General features: G+C 30.8%; 1 protein-coding gene across 3 annotated transcripts in view; it reads left to right on the top strand.

Moving 5' to 3' along the window:
* RhoGAP15B (RhoGAP_ARAP and RA_ARAPs domain-containing protein RhoGAP15B) overlaps positions 1–21,604 on the top strand; it is a 99,477-nt gene extending 77,873 nt beyond the window's left edge. For all 3 annotated transcript variants that reach the window (XM_080170113.1, XM_080170112.1, XM_080170115.1), the window contains 24 exons: positions 154–258; positions 698–819; positions 1,107–1,232; positions 1,769–1,868; positions 2,354–2,389; positions 3,704–3,776; positions 3,958–4,060; positions 5,066–5,105; positions 5,847–5,960; positions 6,696–6,784; positions 7,280–7,383; positions 8,553–8,587; positions 8,901–8,998; positions 10,425–10,578; positions 10,918–11,022; positions 11,462–11,546; positions 15,216–15,298; positions 16,418–16,530; positions 17,082–17,181; positions 17,747–17,849; positions 18,461–18,564; positions 19,015–19,092; positions 19,681–19,747; positions 20,013–21,604. In XM_080170113.1, coding sequence (XP_080026239.1) covers positions 154–258; positions 698–819; positions 1,107–1,232; positions 1,769–1,868; positions 2,354–2,389; positions 3,704–3,776; positions 3,958–4,060; positions 5,066–5,105; positions 5,847–5,960; positions 6,696–6,784; positions 7,280–7,383; positions 8,553–8,587; positions 8,901–8,998; positions 10,425–10,578; positions 10,918–11,022; positions 11,462–11,546; positions 15,216–15,298; positions 16,418–16,530; positions 17,082–17,181; positions 17,747–17,849; positions 18,461–18,564; positions 19,015–19,092; positions 19,681–19,747; positions 20,013–20,218 — 2,343 coding nt within the window. In that variant the 3' untranslated portion in view covers positions 20,219–21,604. The remainder of the gene's footprint in view (positions 1–153; positions 259–697; positions 820–1,106; positions 1,233–1,768; positions 1,869–2,353; positions 2,390–3,703; positions 3,777–3,957; positions 4,061–5,065; positions 5,106–5,846; positions 5,961–6,695; positions 6,785–7,279; positions 7,384–8,552; positions 8,588–8,900; positions 8,999–10,424; positions 10,579–10,917; positions 11,023–11,461; positions 11,547–15,215; positions 15,299–16,417; positions 16,531–17,081; positions 17,182–17,746; positions 17,850–18,460; positions 18,565–19,014; positions 19,093–19,680; positions 19,748–20,012) is intronic.
* Positions 21,605–26,346: the final 4,742 nt, after the last annotated feature.

Genomic DNA, 26,346 nt, shown 5'->3' with positions numbered 1-26,346 from the left:
AAGACCTCCAAAACAATGATCTCCTTAAAAAAGATTTGTCCTCTCCAAATATGTTTGATGAGGTAGTACAAAGTCTTCTACTAAACCTTATAGGAATGGATAATAAAAATTCACATTTATAAGCTTTAAAATGACATAAACATTTCTAATTAGGATGTACGAGCAGCATTGAAAAAACTCTCCTCTGGACGCAGCTTTTCTGTGGGCAATTTGAAACTGCCAAGACTTCCCAGTATGGCTGAAAATATCAAAAGAAAGGTAAAGATAATATAGAATTTATGTATTATGTTCGTTTTTTGTTTGTTTTATGGACGTTGTCATGTCATCCTTGTATCAGCTGTAACTAACAAGTGAATCTATTCTATAAATGCATCCTAGAAAGATCGCTTTTTTTTATCTGCCACTAATTATTATTTTAGATTTATTTCTTTTTGTTGGTTATACCTTTTTCCTGTCGTATACTTTACAATTTGCCTTTTTTGTAATGAATTTTGATTTTTGAAAGTAAAAGTTAATAATAAAAAGAATTTTTCTTCTATGATTTCTTGTTTGTTTTTTTAGGTGATAATGAAATGGTTACATGCTAGGATCAGATAGCGTTTGAAAATGATTCAAAATAAATTCTTTCTCCAATTTTGCATTAAAATTAGTTTTTATTGTATGCGAATTATTTTTATGTAATACATGTTTTGTTAAGGTGACAGATCAGCTGAGAACAGGCCAGGAGCAGATAGCATCTGGAAATGATTCAAAATACTCCCCCTCCCCAATATTGAATTCATCCTGCCTAGAAGACACGGACGAAGACGACCTTGCAGGAATTGATACCTAATTACAAACATCCCCAATGATGATAAACAAAATTTTCATTATTCTGTAGATTGCAATTTTGGCAGAATGTCGGTCTGTATTCGGTGTATATCAAGTAAGATCTCATAAAAGAAGAATAGATAAATACTACTGCATAATTTTCATGGTAGTTTAGTTTCAGTTCAGAGCATTTTCTAGATAAATTAGCGGGCGGGCGGGGGTATATCACTCCCCTAGGGGGTTTACTATCCCTCTTAAAGTAAGAATCATAATTTAAGTATCACTTAATGAAAAGGTTCATTGGGCGAGCTTTCTTTGTTCACAAACGGCGGCGGTACCGGCGGCTTAATGGGCAGCGAGTGGGCCGGCGGTATACTCATAAACTCCCGCCAATTTACCGGCCATGTTTTCGTATTTTCCAGGTATAGTAGGCTTAAATCATATCTTTAATTGGCGTAGCTACTCAATAGTAAACTTTTAAATTAGCGTAGCTACTCTATAGTTTACTTTTGTTGTTTACATGTAAAAGTTAATGCAAGACCTGTGTCTAAAATATATTTTAAATTTTGTCAAAGATAAATAGCATAAATCATTTTAAATGGTACGTTATTTTCTGACTTATTACAGTAGACTGACAGAATTTTCTAAAATATGTCTTGTGTATTATGTAGGGGAGTGTTTGTCAATCTTTTTTAAGGGTAACCTTTTGTTACGTTCCCGTCCCAAACCACCCATTTTAAGATATTTATATAACTTCCCTGAAAAGTATTACCAAATCTTTTCAAAATCTTTTTCAATATCTTTTATTTTCCAAAAAATCTTACTACTTAGGATTAATTAGTTATAAGGATTAACTATCATTTTAATCATATCTATATAAAAAGAGTTGGGGATTAGATTTCAGATGCCCCTAGAGGCATCAGAGGCAGCTGCAGGCAATGAAAAACTTTTTTTTTAGGCGAAAGAAGCAATTTTTAACGAAATATCTGATGCTTGGTAATGGAATGGTAAAATGGTACAACGAAGAAGCTGCAGTCAGTACGGCCAAGCCAAAGGAGTTTATTCATTTCATTTTTTTCTAGACAAAATGAATTGAAAATGATTGCTAAAATCGAAATATATCTTCATGTCTTAGAATAGTGTAATTTTTTTTAAAATAGGTTGAAAAACATACTAACTTTAAAATAAGAAGTATTTAGACAATGCATAAAAAACAAAGCTTAACAAATATGACCGTCAGACATACGAACATTACAAATAACAAATATATACAGAAACTATGTAACGATTATATCATATAATTTCTAAATTGTACCTACTTGTGACAGGAATCATCATTCCAAGTTTTAATTTGATCGATGAGGTATCCGTTACTGACGAACCTACCCTAAAGGAAAGATCATTACGATTTTGCTGACCAACCAATCGAATAAGAAACAAATAACCAGATAGTAAACTAATTATTATATTAATAATTATTTTCATTTTCGAAAAAGCGTTAACTGTACTTTTTAAAAAAATGAATAAATGTTCTGCACAGGAGGTTTTAATGCTCAACAATATATTTACAATTAGCAAGGAAATAACATCGTTATTGAATTAATACCATAGTTGTAGAGCAGCTCAGGGATCTAAAGGGATAAGACAATGGCCGATAAATTTATGCATATCCCCAATGATGATACACAAAATTACCCCTTCTGTAGATTAAAATTAGTCTTTGTAACGTTTTAATATTCTAACTACGAATCAATCAATCTAAATTCACTAGTGTATCAAACAGCCCATTGTTCCCTCTCTCTCTGGGAGTAGCTGCACTACTAAAAAAGTTAATTTGACATATTATTTTGCTCATGTTATAAGAGAATTCAGGGAGGGAGGGGACTATAAACTAAACTGGTACCCAAAGTTTTATTGACAGGTTCTTGTATTTGTTGGCTTAAAATCTTTGGGTACTTATATTGAATCTTAACTGGTTGATACACACCTTAAGTGTTCTAACTTTTCAACCACTTAATTTTAATGTACAGGGGATATAAACGAATGACAGATCATGTTTATAAAACTTTTGGGCCAGATTATAAGACTACATGAACATAGTCAAACGCCATTATAAAGTCTAAAGAACACCAATTGATTTTTTTCTTTTTCAAAACTTAAAAAATTTAAGATGTAATCCAAAATGTTCATTTCTTATGAATTAGTTTGTTAAAGATAAGTACTTACCTAATGAAAATTAAAAGTTTATGATTACCTATTGATATTGTTAGTTAAACTTTTACATATAATTTAGAAACGTGATAAAAAGATATGATATCGAATTATAAATATCAATTAATGAGGAATAAATAGTTGCTAATCAGCTTAAAAGTTTATATCTGATTACCTTTTCAAATTAAATAGTTAGTTCCAATTTTTCTTTATAACTATTAAATCAATAATTACCACAAAAAAGATTATAAATGTTAAGTAGAAAACAGTTTGAATTGGCGAACTTTCTTAATTATTAAAATTGTCTCTCCTTTATTTAGCCTGTCGTGTCTATATGTCCGTCCTAATTGTTATTGGTTGATTTGTATATTTTAAATGTAGTGCCATTTTCTTTCTGCATTCACGTTAATAGTTAGAAACCTTTCCATTGAACCATTATGTTTTTTTTTTGCAGTGAAGCTTTACATTTCGATAAGGTTTACCTATTATTTGGAGAGAACCTCCACCCTACCACAAGAAGTCGCCCCTAGAAAGAATTAGAACTTTTTCTTTCTGCATAAAAATGTTAAAAGTGGAGGATCGAGTTTCTCCCCAACCCATCTTTCCTCAAGTGCCCCTAGAGGCTTCAAGAGGGTGTATCCACTAGTTGAAATATATAAATAAGGTTGTTATTAATTGGTAGAAGGCTGAGAAACACATGGGACCTGAATTACAAGAACTACACTGCTTTGAAATTGCGGCCATAAATGCTAATGGTAATTTCTAATTTTTATTTAGTGAATCTACTCTTTTCATTCTCCATATAATGTTTTTATTGATAGATAGATTTGCTCTTTAGATTAAAAAATCATGTTTAAGTTGCTAATTTTTGGAGAAAATATTTGGCATTGCTCTATAGATGTTTTCATCCTTATTTTTATATTATTTAATATTTAGGAAAATTGAACAATTACATGATTGGTTGTACAAGTAATACTGAAAGAGATTCTCTTATGGAGAAAACTGTTCAAAGTTTAGCTGCCAGACTTCATCATTTTGTGTAAGTATTTGGGAATTTTTGAATGAAATTTTTTGAGGGATAAGATAATTGACAATAAATTGGTATACAATATACATTCCTTATGGGGAAAAACGAAACAAAACCTGAAGATTAAATTATTGGTAGAAAAGTTGGGATACAGCAAATTTTGTACAAACAAATCAAAATATAATAAAAGTACCAACATTTTTTACCGAGTCTTTTTAACTGGGGTATTATTTACAATCTGATGTCCCCTCCCTACCTTAATATTTGTTGATATGTACTTTGAAATAACCTTATTAATATATTTTAAACCCCATTGGGTAATATTTAATTTAAAATTTTCTATTAAAGTGCACTTCATCTTCGTTAATCCTAAATTTGTTGTTGGTAGCGAAGCTACTCTATTATTAAGCTATATAGTCCGTCAGTACGTTTACAATATCAAGATATTTCCAAAAATCTATGAATATTAAAGGCTGCTAGCTGCCAAAGGGCTGAAAGTACAGATCATACCCGCACACCATTGTAAGCGGCATAAGAAGGCCTACAAATAATCTAGAATAGCCAAGATCCAATGATGCACAGGGAAAGCTTCACTGAAGAAAAAACGCATAAAATAGGTCTTTTTTGCGCATTTCTCTGCACTGCGAGATAATTATGCATTATTATTTAAGGCTATTCCATATTATTTGTAGGCCTTCTTATGCCGCTTAAAACAGTGTGCGGGCATGATCTGTACGTTCAGCTGTTTGGCAGCTAGCAGCCTTTAAAATTTATAGATTTTTGGAAATATTCGTTACCAGGAATATTTTACCATGAACTGCAGATGATCCAATTCTTTTTTTTATAGACATTTAAATTAGAAGAGCTTTGTGATTTCATATCTCCTAAAATTTGAATTGCCCATGCTTATTTTTGATTTTATTTGCTTGTTATAGCTAGGCTTCTAATGGATATAAATATACTTGTTATTTAATAAAATGATGAAAATTTGATGTCATATGTAATATTTATTTATAGAATAAGTGATTGTACAAAGATAGGATGGGCATATATGAAGGTAAGAATTTTTTTAGTAGTTTCCCTCAAAGTGCCTAGTTAAGCACAGGAATATTATTTGAAAATAGAGGGGGGTAATATTGTGTAAGTGCACCGCAGGTATAGGCCCGGTCCGCCAGAGGTTAAGCAAAAGAAAAAAAAACACTCCCCACTTATTTTTAATTAATTTCAGGTTAAGGGGAGGCAAGGATTTTATGGGTATTAGCGTTAACTGTAGCGTACCCGCTTGTCGTCAGGGAGGTGTCGGGTTCCAGTCTGGACCATACTTGAGACCTACTGCTGCTATGTCAAACACGTGGTTTTAGTAGAGAGAATACCTGTGCCCGTAAGCAGGCGTCAGACAATGCTCATGCAATCAAAGGGTAATTAGTCTGTTGGGTATTATTTAACCTAATATACAAGGTTGATAGAGCAACATGTTCAGTTCACTAGAACGATGCACTAAGGTCCTAGGACCTCACCCTAACAGGGTAAGACATTGGTAATTATAGACAAACCGGGTACATTCCCTTTCGTGATAACGCCTTTTAGGGGCGTTTCGTCTTATTTTCACAATAGCCTTTCCCTTATTTCTAGCCCCTGCGGGGCCAATTGCCTAACCCTGCAGAGTAACTTAACCTTATCCAACGTAACCTAACCCAACCTAACAAAAGCTATGGTGAAGATACGTCGAAACGCTCCTTAAGAGGCGTTGTCACGAAAGGGACTATACCCGAAAAACTTATATTATATATCCATCCAGGTTGGATTCGCTGCAGACTGGTCGCTCTCCTGGCTCTACCTGACCGCCAGAGATATTGGATTCGCCACCCAACAGGAGGACACATTCCAGACTATTAACCTCAAAAAGACTAAGGTCAGTAAGTTCAAAATATTAGCTTGATTTTGATACAGGCATTCTTATGATAATTAGTCATAATTTTAGTTAGAGCATCTCTTCAGATAAAGTCTCTAATTATACCTAAGGACATTTTGCATTTAAGAAATTTAAACATTCTTATTCTTAAATCTTTCGCTCTATAATTGTTAATGTTTTCTATGTATGATATCAGCCCTGTAATGCCTAAACCTTTGTCTTTTACACCCACATAACAGCTTAACAATTTCTACGCATGATAAATACAATGATATATAAGAAGATAAAAATCCTTATTATAAAATGACAGAATCTCTGTGTATGTATCTGTATGTGTTTGTACTAAAGGATCTCGCCAACCGCTAAACCGATATGGTTCTTCTTTACAAAGTAGCTTCTTATAAGTACTGGGAAGGTTTATAACTATTTTGGGGAAAGGTACATCACACTTCCAAGAGAAATCGCCCTTAGAAAAAAAATTGTCGAATTTAACTCTCCCACCAACCCTCAAGTGCCCCTAGAGGCCTCTAGGGGCGTAACCGCCAGTGGATTGTAATAGGGCTCTGCCTTCAACATTTCATTTTTGTTATAAATATTTTCTTTTTTTTTGGGGGGGGGGGGATTAAAATTTATAGGGTCTCTTTCTCTTTTGGTTGGGTTAACCTGTACTAGATTTTTTAACGCTCGGTCTAACCGTTTACGAGATCTTACTTGACAAATATGTTTTATTTCTAGGATGTTAGTGTGCGAAAGGATATTAAGAGTTTAGAACCCCCAGCAGGGTTTACAAAGCATCCAGTACTTGTAGTAGATTTTAATGATAGGTAACAAATAGATAGATAAAGAGATACATAGATAGATAGATAGTAAAAGGAAATAACCACGGACAAATTTATAGAGTAGCTGCGCTACTAAAATTAGAACTAAATAAAATACCCTTATGTAAGTTGTACTTAACTAAAAAGTATCTTAAATAGACAAATGTCAAATATATGTAGTAGCATATTTAACCAAAATGAAATCATAGAAATAAATTATTATATTTAATTTTTAAATTTTTTTTTATAAAATGAAGCAAAGTACAAACATCTTTAACTATCGCCATTTTCTACCTTACTATATATCTATTTATCTTACTATCTATCTTACTATCTATCTATCTTACTATTTATCTATCTATCTATCTTACTATCTTCTATCTATCTATCTATTTATCTATCTATCTCTAAGTTTTGGCTTGGAAATTCTCCATAGAAAGAATAGCTATTACAAACTATCTATCTATCTATTTATACCTGACTATCTATTCATCTATATAGAACTGTATATATCCTGCCGGGAGCCCCAAGTGAAGTATTGGCTTGGAAATCCTCTATAGAAAGAATTGCCTTCACAAATACAAACTGCCTTAGTGAACAACAGGAAAAAATAAACTTCAGTCAATATTTATTAAAACAGACTTGACCTTTTATGGTTATATCCAGAGATGGGTTTTTAAAAGATGCCGCGTTTTTTCTAGACATTTTTTACGCTATGAATAACAAGCGCGGCATTGGCGAAATCTAAACAGAGTATACAACTATTTATTTAATTATTTCGCTTTTGTTGGTACAGCCTTTTTAAAAGAAAAACAAATTATCTTAAATCCATTTTTGCTGCATATTAATTAATAAATCTTTTTAGAGCTATATTAGACATTATACAAATGGCTAAAATAATAATTTTAAAATTTTGAATTCTTAAGTTGTATACTCTGTTTAAAATTCGCGAATGCCGCGCTTGTTATTCATAGCGTAAAAAATGTCGAGAAAAAACGCGGCATCTTTTAAAAATCCATCTCAGGGATTAAGGGATAAGACAATGGAGGATGAATTATTGTCCATCTCCAAATAATAATATGATGAAAATAAATATACTAGGGGGTATATTATAATTTTTGTTTTAGAAAAGTTTGGACACTAATAGTTTGTTTTGTACCAACCTATCAATATCCAAGTCTATAGAATTTCTTCTTTTAGAATTTTGTGATATTTTATATAAAATTATTGTATCAAAATAAGACATTTATGTAACTCAAAATATTTTAGTAAAGATTTTGCAATAATATTAAATGCTCTTAAATGGAAATTTTTATTTTAAAGAAATAACTGATGAATAAAATCCATATATAGATATGATATATTTTTCAAGAAAAATTATGCCGTAAACAAAGTTTTATGAAGGTTTTTTTATCGATTAACTTACAAACTTCGGGTACATTTATTTAATCATGTTTGAATGCATAAAAAAATGAGTATCACATATTTCCACCAATGGTTTTTAATCTTTAGGTAGGAGGTATTCTAATTATCATAAGATCACTGGGACTGTAAATCTTTTACCTAAACTTTTAAACAGTGGTTGGTTTATAAACTTTGGGGACTTTCAATTAAATAGGTTTTCTTGGTTCTAAATAGTAGTGCCTAAACATCCAACCCATAATTTTCTGAAACATGTATTTAAATCATCATTGTGGATATAAATTAACGTCTATTGTCTTATCCCTTCAGGTCTATTGTCCAGGATTATGATTGAAGTTTTATTTCATGAAGGTTACCCACGAGAATGTACCAGTTATAGTCGACAAGGAATTTTTAACATTTTACAAATGTTTATGAACTTTTAGCAATTCTATTTCCTGAACAGAAATGTCTTGTCTATCTTAAACACAGAATAACTTTAAGACAGACTGACAAAGTAAGTTGTCATGGTTATATTTACACTTTTTTTGCAATCTACCTTTAATAACAGCTGAGGAAATTAATATTTTCTATAAAAATCTTATAACTGACAGACCAAGTGATTTATAGAGAAGATTCGAACAGGTCAGCAAAAAAGCATTCTACCTCACTAATCAAGGTTCTAAATTTTTAAAAGTTTTAAAATGTTAAAATATCTCAGTGTTTGAAATTTGTGTTTTCCCATGGAGTGATAACTGAGGGCATCTACAGATTGGCGGGGGTTAATACCAAAATTAACAAACTTCTTTCCGAATTTAGGTAATTATTATATCTATCTATCCATCTGTTTGTCAATATGTCTATCTATTTATCTATAAAAAGATTTGGCAAGGGTCAATACTAACAAACTTCTTTCTGAATTTAGGTAATTTTTATGTCTATCCATCCATCTGTTTATCTGTCTGTCCATCAATCAGTCTATCTATAGTTAAGTTTGGGTTAATACCTAATCAACAAACTTCGGCACCCAAACTTCTTTCGGAATTTAGGTAGGTATTATGTCTATCCATCCATCTATTAATCTATATGTCCATTCAATAATTAGATAGATTGAGTAATGGTTAATATATAATTTAAAAACTTCTTACTGAATTTAGGTAACTATTATATCTATCTAATCATCTCTTTATCTATCCTTCCATCTATTAATCTATCTATAGACAGGTGAGGGTTAATACCAAAATTAACAAACTTCTTTCTGAGTTTAGGTAATTACTATGTCTATCCCTCCATTTGTTTATCTGTCTGTTTATCCATTAATCTATCTATGAATTTGAGGGTTAATACGAAAATTAACAAACTTCTTTCTGAATTTAGGTATAATATATTATGTTTATCCATCCATCTGTTATCCATCTATCCATCCAAAAATCTGCTATTAGATTGGGTAAGGGTCAATACTAACAAACTTCTTTTTGAGTTTAGGTATTTATTATGTATATCCATCCATCTGTTTAGATATATGTCCAATTTACACCGACTCAGAATTACCACTTTTTTTAAAATTCAATGGGCGCGCTATTCCAACCCATTCCTTTTATGATATAATGACCATTGATACCAAAAAAAGTGTTCTGGTAGCTTTTTTTCAGCAATATGTCAATTTTGATTTCCATAAAAAAGGGGAAGGGTCCCCCCTGGGGAAGAAATTTTTTTTTCTATCAAATCATGGCTTTATATACCTTCCTAAATTCGTCTTGAAGAGTAGATTCAGGATCAAAAACGGTTTTTCAAAATATTGACCCTGGCAAAAGTTATCCTTAAATAACTGTCAAAATCAGCTGATTTTGCTAAAATGGCCAAAATTGTCAGTCTTTTGAGAATAACTTTTGCCAGGGTCAATATTTTTAAAAATCGTTTTTTGATCCGTAATGTACTCTTCAAGACGCATTCAGGAAGGTATATAAAGCCATGGTTTGAAAGAAAATAAAATTTCTTCCCCAGGGGGGACCCTTCCCCTTTTTCATGAAAATCGAAATTGACATATTGCTGAAAAAAAGCTACCAGAACACTTTTTTTGGTATCAATAGTTATTATATCATAAAAGAAATGGGTTAGAATTGCGCGCCAAAAAATTTTGCATTTTGAGTCGGTCTTTGTCCATCTATCAGTCTAACCATAGTTTAGTTTCTTATTATTTCTAGATTAATAAAGCAGATGCTCTGTAGTATATCATGTTATTTAGATCTAATGCATGGAACGTAGAGATAAGCCGTGAGGACTACAGCGAACACGACGTAGCTAATGTACTGAAGAGGTTTGTCCGTCAGCTGGATGAACCTTTGCTTACAGATGTTCTCAGACAAAGCTTCCTTACTGTCTCCAGAATTCAAGATCAGGTACACTACTTACAGTTACCTAACTTACTCTGTCTATAGAGGGGATGCGATATTTGTTAAGAAAAGAGATATTACAAATAAGTGAATCAATTTTATTAAGGGATAAACCAATATATATTGATATATAATATTCATCCCCAATCATGATAAACAAAATAAAAACTTCTGTAGTTTAAAATTATTGTTTGAAAAATTTGTACATTATTATCCAATATCTATCTATATATATTAGGATAAGAAGCTATCAACTAAGAGCTTGCTAGAACAGCAAGCTAATGAATTATCCATCTAATTATCTATCTGTCTATCTATCTATCCATCTAACTCTCTATCTATTAGGATAAGAGGCTATCAACATATAAGAGCTTGCTAGGACAGCTACCGGATATAAACTATGCAACCATGAGAAAACTTTTAGGCCACCTCTACACAGTCCAATCTCAGGTTAGTATACTTAAAAAAGTAAAATGATAATAAGACAAAGCTTCTGGATACTTATTGGTTAGTCTTTTATTTTATTGTTGTTGACCCAAATTTTGTGTTGGTTAATGTAACTTTTTGTTTTGGTTTAAAAACAGTAATTGTTTAAAAGCAACATTATTGAATTTAGCAGAACTTTCATTTTTGGTTTTTAAAACAGGGGGTGCTAGGTAATCTCCCCCAAAATTGTTATAAACCTTCCATGTACCTATGTATAAGACGAATTACAGTAAAGGAGACCCATAATGGTCCCAGCAGTTAGCGAGATCTTAGGCTACATACAGACAGACAGAAAAACGAACAAACACACAAACAAACAGACAGACAAACAATCAGACATACATCCTGTTTATTTATATCAGATTTGTTTCTGAATTCATGAATATAAATAATCTTTTTTTAGAGTAGCAAGAACTTGATGCCCGTGTACAACCTTGCCCCGCTGTGGGGACCTAATATTCTCATTGTGGATGCACACATATCACAGGAACGTTCTTGTTCAGTTATAATCTATATTTATCGTATGACCAGAATTTTTAAAAACAAAGATTTTCTATGCTTAGAGTCGGTCCGTCTGTCACGGGCAGTTAGCTCTTTTAGTCCATTTAAACAAGTTATAATGGTCCTTTCGATTCCAAGCTTTGCATAGTGATTCCTGTAGTAGTAAGGTACGATTTATAAAGCTTAGTAAATCTATTATCGTTGCTAGATTGCACGTACGTCCATTTTAAACATGTTGATTTTTTACTTTTTTTAACAACAAGTCTTTACATAATATAATTATTCGATTGATCTGATTTTTAGAATACTGATTCCTAGGACAACAAAGTACAATGTTTTAAGCGAAGCGTCTTTATAATCAATTCCTAAAAATGTAAGTATGTCCGTAAAGATTATCCTGCATTTATTCAGCTTTTCAACAAATTTACTTACAATTTTGTTTCGACTTTTATACATTTATGCTAGTGCTTCTCCGATTCCCTTATTTTCAATTTGATTTGAAAGAAGAAGAGTGGGGTTTCTGTGCACTACTAGATACTTCAAGGGGAACTTCAAAACTTTTCGAAACATTGGAATGCATTAATGAATGAATTAGATTTTTTTATGTAAGCAAAAAAGTTAAAAATTGTTACATTTGTGTAATTAAAAATTAGGTTTTAAGAGAATTATTAGAAAAAAATATTCTGTCTAATAGAGACTGGTAAATAATTGAATTGCCAGAAATAAAAAAAAAACATTGGAAAAAATCTTCGAACTGAAAAAAATATTAAAAGATAAATATTCCAATGAAAATGTTCAGTAATATTAATGATTATCTTTAAGATCTCCATGTAAAAATGTACTTTTTGCTTAGTGATATTTTCTAATAATAAAAAGCTAAAAGGCCAAAATTGGTAGTGCGAATGGGGCGTTTGTCCAATAATATGGTATGGAGACCGCTCTTCTATGAGTACTACTAAAACCTACTTTTACTGCAATACACATAGACATTCTCATCGTCGGTTCGTCTATTTAGAATGCTTATCCCTCTATTCCCACAAGTATAATACGAATTTGATTGAGCTGGTGGAAGCTCAACAAAAGACCCACGCGAAGTATTATATTGCTTTAATCTAAGAATAAATGGTTGGTTTTGATATTCGATCGGAATTATATAAGTATATTAAGTATTAAGGAAGGAAAATGTTTTTATAAAGTGTATTTATATTACAAGTGAATAAGTTAAGTATGAAAATATTTACAGGATAAGTGTTAAAATCATAAGTAGTGTAGGACAGAAAAGTGCCCTAAGTCCCAAGCATTGAATTGTGCTAAGTGTTAGAATTCTAACATAAGGCCTAAGCTCAATTCATGCTAAGTACTAAGGGTCCTAAATTTAAACTACAATGCATGCCAAACAACTAAGTCATTACCTTTTAAAGCCAGAAGAGAAGTTGATGGTAGGAGAGTCAATAAATAACTAACTTATTTTAAGAGGTACATGCTATAACATCAGCTTAGAACAAGGATCTTAGTGTTTGTCTGTGCAATAAAGTGTCTGTATGTTAATTTGTGACGTAAGTCAGACATGGTTGTAGGCATACATACTTGTACTGATTGGTTACATGATTACTTTTAACAATAAACATAATGTCTTTAATAAACATATAATATTAACGAATCACATACAAATTACCATGAATAGGCTAGCATTACCCATATATGGTGTTATATTGGTAAAGGTAGGCCTATGAATGCATAAAAGGATACAAATAATGCCTTGGGCCTAGCTAAAGTAATTGTGTCTCGTGCCTGAATGTTACTTGATAATTACAGGGGCACATCAATCAAATATTTAGATTCTACTCCTATATAGTGTTAACTTTATATCAAACATAGATAGATAATCTGGATGCGAAGCATTTCTGTAAAAGTCTTATATGTACGTTCAAAGAATTTGAAAATTGAGGATCGCATCTCCAAAATCATTTTTATTTATATTTTAATATTTATAATTTTCATAAGAATAGTGGAATTTTGATGTTCTCAGTAAACATAATTAAAAACCCACGCAGAGATAATAATGATCTGCATCATATTGTATGTAATATCTATTTAAAGCATTATTTTATAGACAGTTTCCACGGAATTTCCTGGCCAATAATTACTTAGATCCAAATTATTGGTTGAAAAGTGTGTACTATTTGATGCAACCAATCATAAACTACAATAAAGTATAAGTTTTCAAGCCAACGAACGATAAAGCATTTTTAAAATATTTGTTGCAAGTATCATTTATAGTACAATGTCCATAATAATGGATATAAGATATACGTGGATATTATTACAGGGGAAAAATGTCGTAAATTATTTATTGGCCAGTTAGTTCGTCCAGTAGGGGAGGAGGAAGTGGTTGGATCTTTATTTTAGCCAGCTACAAGTTTCACTTTATTAGAGTATACAGGGTGTTTCAAATAAAACTGCGTTTTCCGGTTTTGGGAAACAACTAGTAGGAGTATGAAAAAAATAATTATATATTCTTATTCTCTATAAAAATATGGATTAATTTTATAAAAGGTGTTTTTTAATATCTCTTTAAAAAATAGCACTTTTTAGAGTTTTAATAATTTAAAATGTATGTGTTGCTTTATTCTTGCAGAATTCAGGGCTATAACGTCCAATTAAATTCTTCTTTTTACTTGAAAACGACATTATAGCATGCTCAACCAAATATTCTAATAATTACATTGAAAATCTAATTCAATAATGCTTTTTTAAAGAATAAATAACCAATTTTATTTTTGCTTTAGTTACGATTCAATTATGATCATTCAATTATGATCTCATAACCGTTCCCCCTACCCCTTCCCTTTTAATCTCTTAATCCCTTTTGATTTGACCGTTGTGACATATTAACCTAATATAATTTAATTAGAAGCACTTTTAACGACATTTTCAAACTAAGATAGCTTGCTTATTTTTTTAAGATATTGAAATGAATTAAAATGTGACTTGTTTTATTTATAAATGCGCATCGAAGTAAAAAAGATTTTTTATGAAAAATGCCTTTGCAATAGAGAAATAGAAAAAATAAATTCTGAAGAACCTAAAAAGAACTTTGCATGTAGCCAAAAATAGAAAATATGTAAAAAATCTCAAATGGGGACATTGATTTACCCTTTGATTAATTTAATATTGTACTTTTCAACCTATATGTAGCAAAAAAAATAAGTTAGTTGAATTTAATAGTTGTCACAGATTTAGGATTAGGCATTTTTAACCTACATTTACCTATCAGTACAGCCACATTTTAAGAGATATCGAAAACACCTTAAGTAAATGTTATGTACGTTTTTACAGAGAATATGGACCTATAATTATTTTTTTTCGTGCTTCTTCTGGTTGATTCCCAAAACTGGAAAACGCAGTTTTTTCTGAAACACATTGTAGAAAATCTGAGCTGGATCTTTAAATCATTTTAGTGGTGAGCCATCTTTCCACCAATTAGAGCACAGCATTTTATGAAATGCCGCGCTGTGATTGGCTGAAATTCGGCTCACCCCGATCTGGCTCACCCCTAAAATGATTTAAAGATCCAGCTCTGGTGTAAGATCCAAGTAATAATAAATCCATTGCTGAAATGCAAAGTGAACAAGTACTGTCCCCCCGCCCGCAGGGTTTTGGAGAGACCAGGGAGGAGACGGATGTGTGTGCCCATCTTATATCAAACTATCCTTATCTTTTTGATGTAGACATGGAGGTATCTTTCTATATTCTTAATTTCTATCTTATCTTTCTATCTTTTAATCTATCTTCTATCTTTTTATCATTTTTTCTTCTTTTTATCTGTTTTCTTTTTTACAGTCCATTTTTTACTTCATATCTATCTTTCTTCGATTAACATGAAATAGTTATTTCTCGTATCGTATTATAAACGGCTTTCCGCGGATATAGAATGTACAATTTTAAGATTAAAACTAGTTTTTTTTAGCCCCGAGGTGCCGGAGGCACCGGCTAAAAAAACTGGTTTAAATCTTATGATTGTACATTTTTATATTCGTAGAAAGCTGGATATAATACGGTGCTAGACATAGTTTTTTCGTATGGATGAGAACCGGTTCCTATCCACCGGATTCGAATGAATACGAGAATAGTTATTTCTCGCATCGTATTATAAACGGCTTTCCGCGGATATAGAATGTACAAGTATAAGATTAAAACTATTTTTTTTTTAGCCCCGAGGTGCCGAAGGCACCGGCTAAAAAAACTGGTTTTAATGTTATGATTGTACAGTTTTATATTCGTAGAAAGCTGGATATATTACGATGCTAGACATAGTTTTTTCGTATGGATGAGAACCGGTTTCTATCCACCGGATTCGAATGAATACGAGAAAACTATTTATTATGCTTATTGTCGAATAACAAGCTCCATTCTTTATAGGTGTCAAAATAGTTCCTCTTACTGATTCTGTCTTTTTAACTAATCTTTTTAATTATTCCATCATATAATCATCTATTTATCCAATATATAAATATTAATCTATGTAGCCATTTATCTATCCGTCTATTCATATATCCGTGTATCTGTTCATATATATCAATCTATCTATCCATCTATTTATATATAATCTATCCATCTGTCTTTCAATTTAACTATCAATCCATTGATATAGTCATCTATCAATCTGTCGATCCATCTATAATCTATATGTTTATCCACCTATCCTTCTTTCAATCTATCCATCTATTTATATATCCGTGTATCTGTTCACCCATCTATCTATCCATCTGTCTATCCATCTAACTATCAATGCATTGATGTGGAAAGTTATCTATGTTTCGAATGAGGTTAATTTTCTATTTATCTATCTGTTAAGGAATTAGATAAAGAGAAGAAATTATTGGAAGTTTTGGAGAAGATTAATTTTCCAACCCCAAGCACATTAAAGAGGTCTGGGGATGTAAAAATGTGGTGCTATCTAGAATCAAGGTACATTTTGTTTCATACAATCAGTAAAAACAGGGACAAGAGAATGATATTCTGACAAACAACTCTAAAAAATTTCCCCAAAACCCCCTAGAATTGTTGGTTAGAATAGCTACCCCCTCCCTCCCCCCTTCTTACTTTGTAAGAAATCAAAATAGAGGAGGGCTAATTATTTCTTTAGGCCCTATTCCAGCTCAGAGTTGCCTAACTCTAAGGGGACTTTACCTGCGGGTCAATAAATCCAAACCTAGACTACACTTAGGTGAAACGCTGAAACACAAAACAATACCCCCGGCCCCCCATAATTATTTTAACATGTTTCAAAATAAGAGAGGACGAGACGAGGTTAATGTAATTCTTTGTTTTCTGCAAATGTTTCTAATGATTATTTTTGCCATTGCAAAAAAGTTGTTATTGTAAATCGGAGCACATTTTTTAATAGAAAAAAATATGTTTGTAGTGCAACAGATCAGATAGAATAAACAATGCTCACTTTTAATTAAACTTCATTGAATTGCTCTACTCATTCTAAACTTTACTTTTTTTCTTTCCAGAACCGTTGGACAATGTGTTAGTTTAACTCTACATCCGAGTTTAACTGCCGGCGAAGCCATCAAACATGTTGCCAAAGAAGCTGGGTTAAATGATATCCAGGTATATTTTCTATTTTTCTATCTATCTCACTATATGTTTATACTAGCGGCTACGCCCCTAGAGGCCTCGAGTGGCATTAAAATGTTTTTTTTTTTATTTTAAATATCTAATTTGAGAAATAATTTGCTCATGTTTAATCAGCTGTTAAATTCATGTCTCTACGCAGCGCCACTATACGGCGGGAATATTTAGATTTTTTTCGATTTTATTTTGATTTCTTTTAGGAGGGTGGTGGTACCCTCCCCCAAAATAGTTATAAATCTTCCCAGGACCTATGAGAAGCTACCCTGTTTAGGAGAACCCGATCGGTTCAGCAGTTAGCGAGATCCTTTGGTACAAAAACACAAACAGACATCCTGTTACTTTAGTTTAAGGATATCTTTCAAATTCTATCCATTTAACTATCGATATTTCTATTTATCTTCCTTTAAAAAGTAAATATGTCTAAACTTTTCCACCGATAATTTTATTAATAGTTTGGTATTTCCTAATTGAACATTTATCGCCTATTGCCTAATCCATGCTGTATTTTTTAAATTGTGAAATTATTAATATTATTGTTTAGGGTTTAACAATGCACGAAGTTGTACTTGGGGAATGTTTAGAACGACCCATCCACTATTCAGAAAAGCTTCTTGACCTCACTCTACGCTGGGGCGTCTGGCAAGGTAACATGCAGGGGTGGAAGGGGACATTGGGATGATTATTATAATAGTCCCCAAAGTTTTATAATAAAGATTTCTTTTTTGTTATTTTAACAACTTTAAATGTTCAAACGTCTCAACCAGTGATTTTAATCTACAAAAGGAATAATTTTGTGTATCATCATTTGGGATATATGTACATCCCTTTAAATTCCTGGGTAATTGTGTGTTGTTATTATGTCAATATGAAAACTTGTCAAATTCTTATTTCACCAGATTTAAAAGAAGACAAAATATAAAGTCAAGTAAATTAAATTCATTTAGCATAGTAAATTATTATTTTGACATTTATAATTTAGAATAATGATATGTCAAAATTTTTAGTTTTTTTTTGAATTTTTAAGTTTACAAAAATGGTTATAAAAGTTTTTAAAAATTGTACATATTCAATCTTTTAACGGATCTTGTTTTCTATAAATTTAGATACCTACTACAGGGCATTTGAAGTTGAGTGGTAGGGATCGACCCTCTATTTAAAATTTCAATTGAAAAAGTAAGAAAAAATGCCCTCTTCAAAAATAGTCTATCTATCTAACTAACTAACTATCTATCTATCTATCTATCTAACTATCTAGATGAAGATAGAAGAAACAACTACCTGATATTGAAAGCAAGTAAGCTGTATGCAGACGCTGTGCCCTGTGCCATCCCACCACTCTCAATATTTTCAGAAATTCAGGCATTCCAATTTTATTCAAAACTAATAGATTTATTAAATCTTGATGGTCAATCAGACAAAATCATCCACCCAACTAAAATTATCAGGAAACTAGTAGTGTCCACACTTTTCAACCAATGATTTTATTTTTGGTATTTTTATTTATGAACATCAATTAATGTCTTGGATGGACAAATGTACAAAGTGATGTTCAGTGGTCATGTAAAAAGATGTGGAGGGAACAGGATAAAGAAATAGAAATTCACAAAAGCTTTAGAAGCTTGACCGAATAACTGACAGACCAAGTAAGTTACATACCAATGGTTCCTAGGGGAGTGGTATCTCTACTTGAAAAAAAAACAGGGTATCTTCAATAGCAGCTAAAAAAAATACATGGCGTTACAGACAGACTGACGGACGGGTGGACAGACAGAGTGAATACTAAAAATAAAATTTGAATGAAATTTTTAGTTCTGTGATAACAAACCCAAATCAAAGTTTTGTAAATATTTGTTCAGCGTGGCAAACGCTAATATCACTTGTCATAAGGTAAGGGTTTATCTGTATATCTATTTATTTTTCATTTCCTTGAAATCCATCTATTTATTTAGTCCTTTAACTGTCTATCCATCTATTTTATTATTTCTTTGCTTGTCCATCAATCTATCACTTGCACAAGGTAAGTGTTTATCTATCTATTTAATTATTATTTTGACTGTTTATCTATCTAGCTAGCTATCTGGCTAATATTACCTGTCATAATGTAGAAATTTTATCTGTTCGTTCATCTTTTAAAACTATTTGTAAAATCTTTCATTCTATTAATCAATCTGTCAAATTATATATCTATCCATCTTTCTAATATCTATCTAAGAGGACAAGAAGATAGTAGAATCTCAATATATATGTATACATATATATCTGTAGGAGGATAAAAATGGACATATTGTAGAATCTCAATGGATATCTATCTATCTAATTATCTATCCATCTATAGGAAGATAAGAATGGTCATACTGTAGAATCTCAATGTATATCTATCTATCTAATTATCTATCTATCTATAGGAGGATAAGAATAGACATTCTGTAAAATCTCAATGTATATCTATCTATCTAATTATCTATCTATCTATAGGAGGATAAGAATGGTCATACTGTAGAATCTCAATGTTGGCCCGTAGAAGATATTATTTGGTATATAGGTAAAAAAATCTAAACTTTATAAACAAACTACCCATTTGCCTCGCCCCTAGCCTTGTAAAAGAAAAAAATAGAAACCCCCGAAATTTTAAATTAAATTAAAAAAAAAGGGGGGGGTCTTATTTTATAGTAATTTGGCTGTATTAATATTTCCGACGCTATTGGCTGGTATTTCAAGACCCAAATGAAAGTCGGCACATGGTCCACGGGTTGGGTAACTCATTTATCATCTATTCTTTTACTTTATTCAAAGAACATCTTGTTAAGGTTGTGAGAAGAAAAGGAACGCCCCGCACAATCTGAACCTAACCTTTATCAGCAAGCAAGAGCCCGTCCGGACCAAAGAGACGCCGCTGTTTGGCCGCGTACTCTCATTCAGCAGCCGTGAGCTGTTCACCAAGTGGCTGGCAGCTCTACTAGTGGCCGAATATGGAACTGATATAGTTCAGAATAATTTGCTTTTGCTAGAATGAGCAGAAAAAAATATTTATTGTGGAAGTGGACAATGGCAGTTAAATTTATTAACCCCCAAAGGCAAAATTTTACAAATGAAAGTCAGGGGTGATTTAACAATTAATAATCAACATTGTCCTCTCTTTCCATGTTTTTTTCTTCGTTTAAAAATCCATTAAGTATTATTAATTATAAAAAAATATTTTTTTTTGTGCCTATTATGAAACTAAACGCTCTATCATATTTAAAGGTCTATTAGATTATTTTTGTACTTATATTTTAAATTTTTCTAAAGATTAATGAGAATTTTAATTTTAATTACATTTTAACTCATGGTGTGCTATTACCTTCTCATAATGTAATCATCGCAAAAATTGTGCTGTTATGATAATTTGCGATTCTGAAGTCTCAAATCCATACTTTTAAATTAGAAATATAACAGAAGACTATTTTGACTTCTTCACTAAAAATCAATTGAAATACTTTTTTTTATAAGAGCATATATCTCATACTTTTATTTCGAAAATAAATTTAAGTGTTTATAAATGATTATGACGTTCTACTCATTAAAAATTCAAGATTATTTTTTAAAAATATTTTTTTAACATAAACATCGAATTATTATTACCTAACAAGAAGCGTAGTTTCTCTGTAATTAGGATTTGTCCTCGCGATCTGAACGAGTCACAAACATACTTAGTGATTTATTCACATTGCTTACTAATTTTTTTCTTTTCTTTATGTAGCCTTTTTTGTCTAAATTATTGGACTTTTAGGAAAAAACTTAGGGTACAATTTTCATTACTCTTTGAGCCTTTTTGTATCATTTGACTGTTTGTTTTACACCAAAATGTTGTAATTTTGTTATTGCTGCGCTGCTTATGGACATTTTCTTCATGTTTACCTTATTTTTATGAATTTATTTACATGATGATTAATATTCAGTATTTTAAATATATTTAATAAGCCTAAAAATACATTCTTATAAAAAGTATTTTAATATTCATTTATATCTTAAGCTGTGATTATAGAAAAGTTGATTTTTTTTATTTTTATACACATATATATAAAATATGATTTTTTATTATTTAAAAAAAAAATAGTTTACTAAGAATTATATTGGATTTTGAAAACCTGACTTAAGAAAGTTACAAATTTCAAAACGATGGCACCCTTAAAACATAAACTCAATTATTAATTTTTGTCATAATTTGTTAAGTCGGGTTTTTAAATTCTAGCATGCCTAAAACTTTGAGATAAAGAGTTCCCTAATAAAAAATGGTAAATTACCTAAAGACTTATATAAAATATTAAATACAGAATAAAAATAACCTAAAAATTGTGCCAACTATTGTTGTATATGTGTAATTCTTACTGTAACTTAAAATAAATTTTATGTTTTATTATTTTTGTTCTATTCATTCTTACATATATGTCATTTATGCCTATTTATACAGTTTACCAAACTAAAATTCCAAAATAAGAAATAAGTAAAAAATATATTCATTAAAGAAATTACAACCGTTTTACCGTTTCAATGTAAAAAAGGTTGTAAATTATAGTGGTAAAGCAAGCAAAATACAAACGTAATAAATAAAAAGTCTGATTTTTTTTATTAAACCTTACGATTTTTTTAGCCATATAGCTCTAGCAGATAATAAGGGGCGGGGGGGGGGGGAATTACCTGCATTTTTTGAGGGGGGGGGGGTTATATTACCTCTCACCCACCCACCTTTTGTCGTCTCTGATGATTTCATAGAAAAATACTTTGTTATTCTTATTATGACGTGAATCACAAGATATTAACATTTAAAAGTCTAAAAATAAATCCTTATGGATAAGACCCGACATTTGGAGAGAAAAAAATTATATCCAGCAGATTTTAACAAATTAGCGTTGGTGTATTATAGTTATTCATCGCATCGTATTATAGAAAGTTTCAAATACTTGATTTTAGAGTGTCTCAGGACCAGTTTAAATTAAGCGAACATTAATCGGATTTGCAGTGAAAAAATACACTATCTAGCGCGTTTATATACATGGCATTCACAGACAACCAACCCTTTGATTTTAAGACCTTTGTGAGCATAAAACAATTTTAAGGAATTGCATCCTATTATGAGTTAAAAAATCAATGACATATTTTTAAAAATCTCTTAGAATTAAATTATTTATTTTGCTGGAACCATTTGCATAAAAACGGCATACAATCTCCCTAAAAGCTCAAAAATCAGCAAATATTATTAATTGTTGCATAAGACTTTAGAAATGGTGAATTTCACATCGATTACCCTATCCCCATATCCAAGCTTATTCTAAAAATATAATACATATATTTTGCGTGTTATACAGAGCAGGTATAGTATACATACATTATTTATGTAATCGCCTATTTTTAGATATTTTAAATCTATGTCATAAATGGAAAAAAATAAATTGCATTATGACATTGAAACATTAAAATTACAGGTCTTTAATGTAAATTATGTTAGTTGGCTGGTTGTACATACGAACAGTGTGAAAACTTTTCTCCTAATTATTACAATCTATATAATGGTTAATTTTGTCTCATTATAATTTGAGGGTGACTTCATTTTATCTTTTTCTTATCCCTTAAGATACCTGATTATAAGCCATTATTTGTTACCATCTACTAAGTAAATAAGGTATAATCCTTAAAACAAAGTAACAGGATGTCTGTAAATTTATTTGTGTGTGTGTACCGAAGGATCTTGCTAACCACTGAATTTTCATGATGTTCTGGCTATGTTTCCAATTTTTTTTGTGTATATTCCCCTTACTATAAAACATAATAAAAAACCTTCCATTGTCAGCAATACACCCCCTCGCAAGGGCACCACCCCTGGCAAACCCTGTGCATTGTGCACACCACCGTATTTAACAATAATTTTCTATTTTTTAAAAACTATGAATAGAATATTTTGTTGAATCTGAATAACATGAATATAACAATCTATATAATCTAGTTTTGTATAGATCACAGAAATATATGATTCCCGCCATTCGAATGCAAACTGATTTTTACTCCTTTTTTTTTTGGGGGGGGGGTAACTTCTTAGAGGATAAACTGTATATTGGTCACACGTCACATAATACAGCTATAGATAGCTTTTAACGTCATGAGTTTGTTAAAACATTTTTGTGAAACAGAAATCAAATGTCTTTTTAAAGTCAAAGCTACCTAAATTAATTACCAAATTCTATATTTTTCTATGAAATCACGTAGAAAGGTTTTTTTGTTTGTCTGTTAAGACCTCACTAACTACTGAACTGAGTTTTCAATTAAGACAAGCTTCAAATACGTCCCAGGATAGGTTTAGGCTATTTTGTTTTTTTAAATTAAATCCGTTAGTTCATTAAAAAATATAGTTGTATGTCCAATATATTGTGTACGACTTGAATATTCATTCCCATATAAACAACCCCTTAAATAGTGGATGTAAATATTCATTTATTTCCCTGGTATCTCACTTATATCCCTGGTATGATTTTAGAAGATTTTAAATTTTTTTTGGAAGATTTTAGAATTTTTATTAATTACTAAAAGAAAGAAATAAATGAAATTTAAAAACCAAAATTAAACCACATTTTACTAGCATAAAAATGAGTTTTTGTTTATATGAGAATGATATTCCTGTCCAGTTTTTTGTTTAGGAATGAATATTTCTTACCCGAGGGAATAAATGATGGACCGATAGGTCATCATTTATTCACATAACATAAAACAGGTATAATTTATAGGTATTTCAAAGCAAATTATGAATGAAAAAACCTAACTTGGAGGAAAAATCCTATCAGATCTTTTACTGGACAGGAATACCCCATTTATTTCCTGGAGGTAGTCTTTTTTAGAAGATTTTAAATTTTTTTTGGAAGATTTTAGAAATTTTAGCAATTATTAAAAGAAACTTGATATCAGGGATAAAAATGATCATAGCCGGGAAATAAATGAAAATTAAAAACCAAAATTAAACCACATTTTAGCATAAAAAAATGAGTTTTTTGTTTAAATGAGAATGATATTCCTGTCCAGTTTTTTGTTTAGGAATGAATATTTCTTACCCGAGGGAATAAATGATGGACCGATAGATCATCATTTATTCACGAGGGTAAGAAATATTCATTCCTAAACAAAAAACTGGACAGGAATACCCCATTCCGCAACTTTTTGGGAAGCTTTGTATTAGGCTCGGGAATGTATAACACAAAATTGCAAAAGAAATTGACGGTTTTTAAGAATTTTAAAAAATATATCTATAAGATTCAAACATCATGTTGATGTAATAACGGCAATGTCAATTGAAGTTTTTAAAATTGTACTGTGCCTTTTAGGGAAGCTTTATTAAATTGCACATCATTATAAAAAATATCTGAATATTTTAAATAAAAAATCTATTAAAACTTTTCAAAATCATAAAATTAACCGATTTTTAAACGATTATTTAAGTTTTAAAAGCTTTAATAGGAAAATTTCGTAAATAAAAATTTCCATTAAAAAGAGTTTTATACTTAAATTCCCTTTGTAAAACTTAAAATTTTATTTTGAGATACGCATAAACAAACAGATAAAATATTTTAAAAATTAAGATAGAGAAAACTCATACAAGCTATCCTAAAAAATTTTACAACAAATTCGGACCAGAATAATTAAGGAACTTTATCCTCAGACAAAAAACCTTACTACTTGAGATAGTTGAATTGATTGATAGGTCTTTTTCTCAAGTCCCCTCTTTTAAGAACATTTTCAAAAAAGCATAAAAATTACATATCTAGAATGATTATGTTACTCTTATGGATGTAGAAAATTATACGTGGATAGCCTTTTTGATTTTAAAGTAAATCACTAGAAGGGGAAGGGGGTAAATAACTGTATATCCCCATTTCAAGGACTCTGAGCCCACTTTCATTTGGGTCTTTGAAAATCAACCAATGACGTCGAGAATATTAACACCGCCAAGTTGCTACAAAAGAGTAAGAAAGCAATTTGCTTGCAGACGAAAAAGGTCCAGGTAGGATCCAGGTAGTTGTCTGGTTATACATCTATACTTAATTTTTTTTGATAATGCTTATTCCTATTTGTAGCTATAACCCCACGCATTTTAAACTATGTACATTCACTTACGCATAAGTATCACATTATAAAATCGCATTTTATGACAATAGTGTATAATGACCTGAGGGCAAACAAAAAATGGAATTAATCCTAAGATTTTTCATAAAAATGGAAATACTCCTAGGATTTTTCATAAAAATGAAACTAATCCTAGGATTTTTCATTTTTCTATTCGCGGACAATGGTCTTTAATTTCACAACTCTGTGGCAGGGTAGAAAATAAATATACTAAAACCACCCTAAGACTTTTATAAATCTTCCTTGAATAGTAAAAAAAACCTTACTAGGATAAAGTCATAAAAATATCAACCAAAATTGTCGGAAATAATTTGATGAAAACTAGCTCAGTAAAATACACACAAATTAATATTTTGAAATCTAAACATTACAAAACATATAAAATTTAGTTGAAACTAAGTGGGCGATCTGTCTGTAGCTTAAAACAATAGATTTATTAACCTAGATGGACATTCAGACAGAAAAATCTGTCCAACTTAAAAATTTCTATCCAATAAAGATTTTTTTGTCAAAACTTAGATTTCGTAAAACAAGCGACGAAAGTTTTGCACAATATTCTCAGGCTAAGCTTTATCTTAGAAAAACTTTTCTTTTGTACCAAAATGTATTCATTTTATAAACCATAATGTGTTCAGACTGTCCCTACTTTGTTTTACTGTTAATAGATCTAAACATTAATCTAAGCTTTCTAGATTTATTATAAGATCGAATAAAGTTATGAGAGCACCATAGAGGGCAGAAATCTGGCTGTCTCCTATAAAATAAGAGTAGGGGGGTGTGTACTTGCTAGAAACATTGAGGGAAAGCACCATAATGTCATCATAATAGTTTATTAAATATGTATGGTGATTCTGTGAAAACTGAAAAGTAAATCTCAGAAAACTAAAGTTCTAGAGTGTCCATGTAAAGAGACAAAAAATAATCATAAAGTTGTTCATAAGATATCGTAAACAGATGTACTTCATAATTTACATAAAAGATTAGTATTGTCCTGAA

Source organism: Acartia tonsa, chromosome 8 (genome assembly GCF_053477335.1).
Source record: "Acartia tonsa isolate MP-2025a chromosome 8, ASM5347733v1, whole genome shotgun sequence".
NCBI classification, from domain to species: domain Eukaryota; kingdom Metazoa; phylum Arthropoda; class Copepoda; order Calanoida; family Acartiidae; genus Acartia; species Acartia tonsa.
This window is presented reverse-complemented; position numbering and strand designations above follow the sequence as displayed.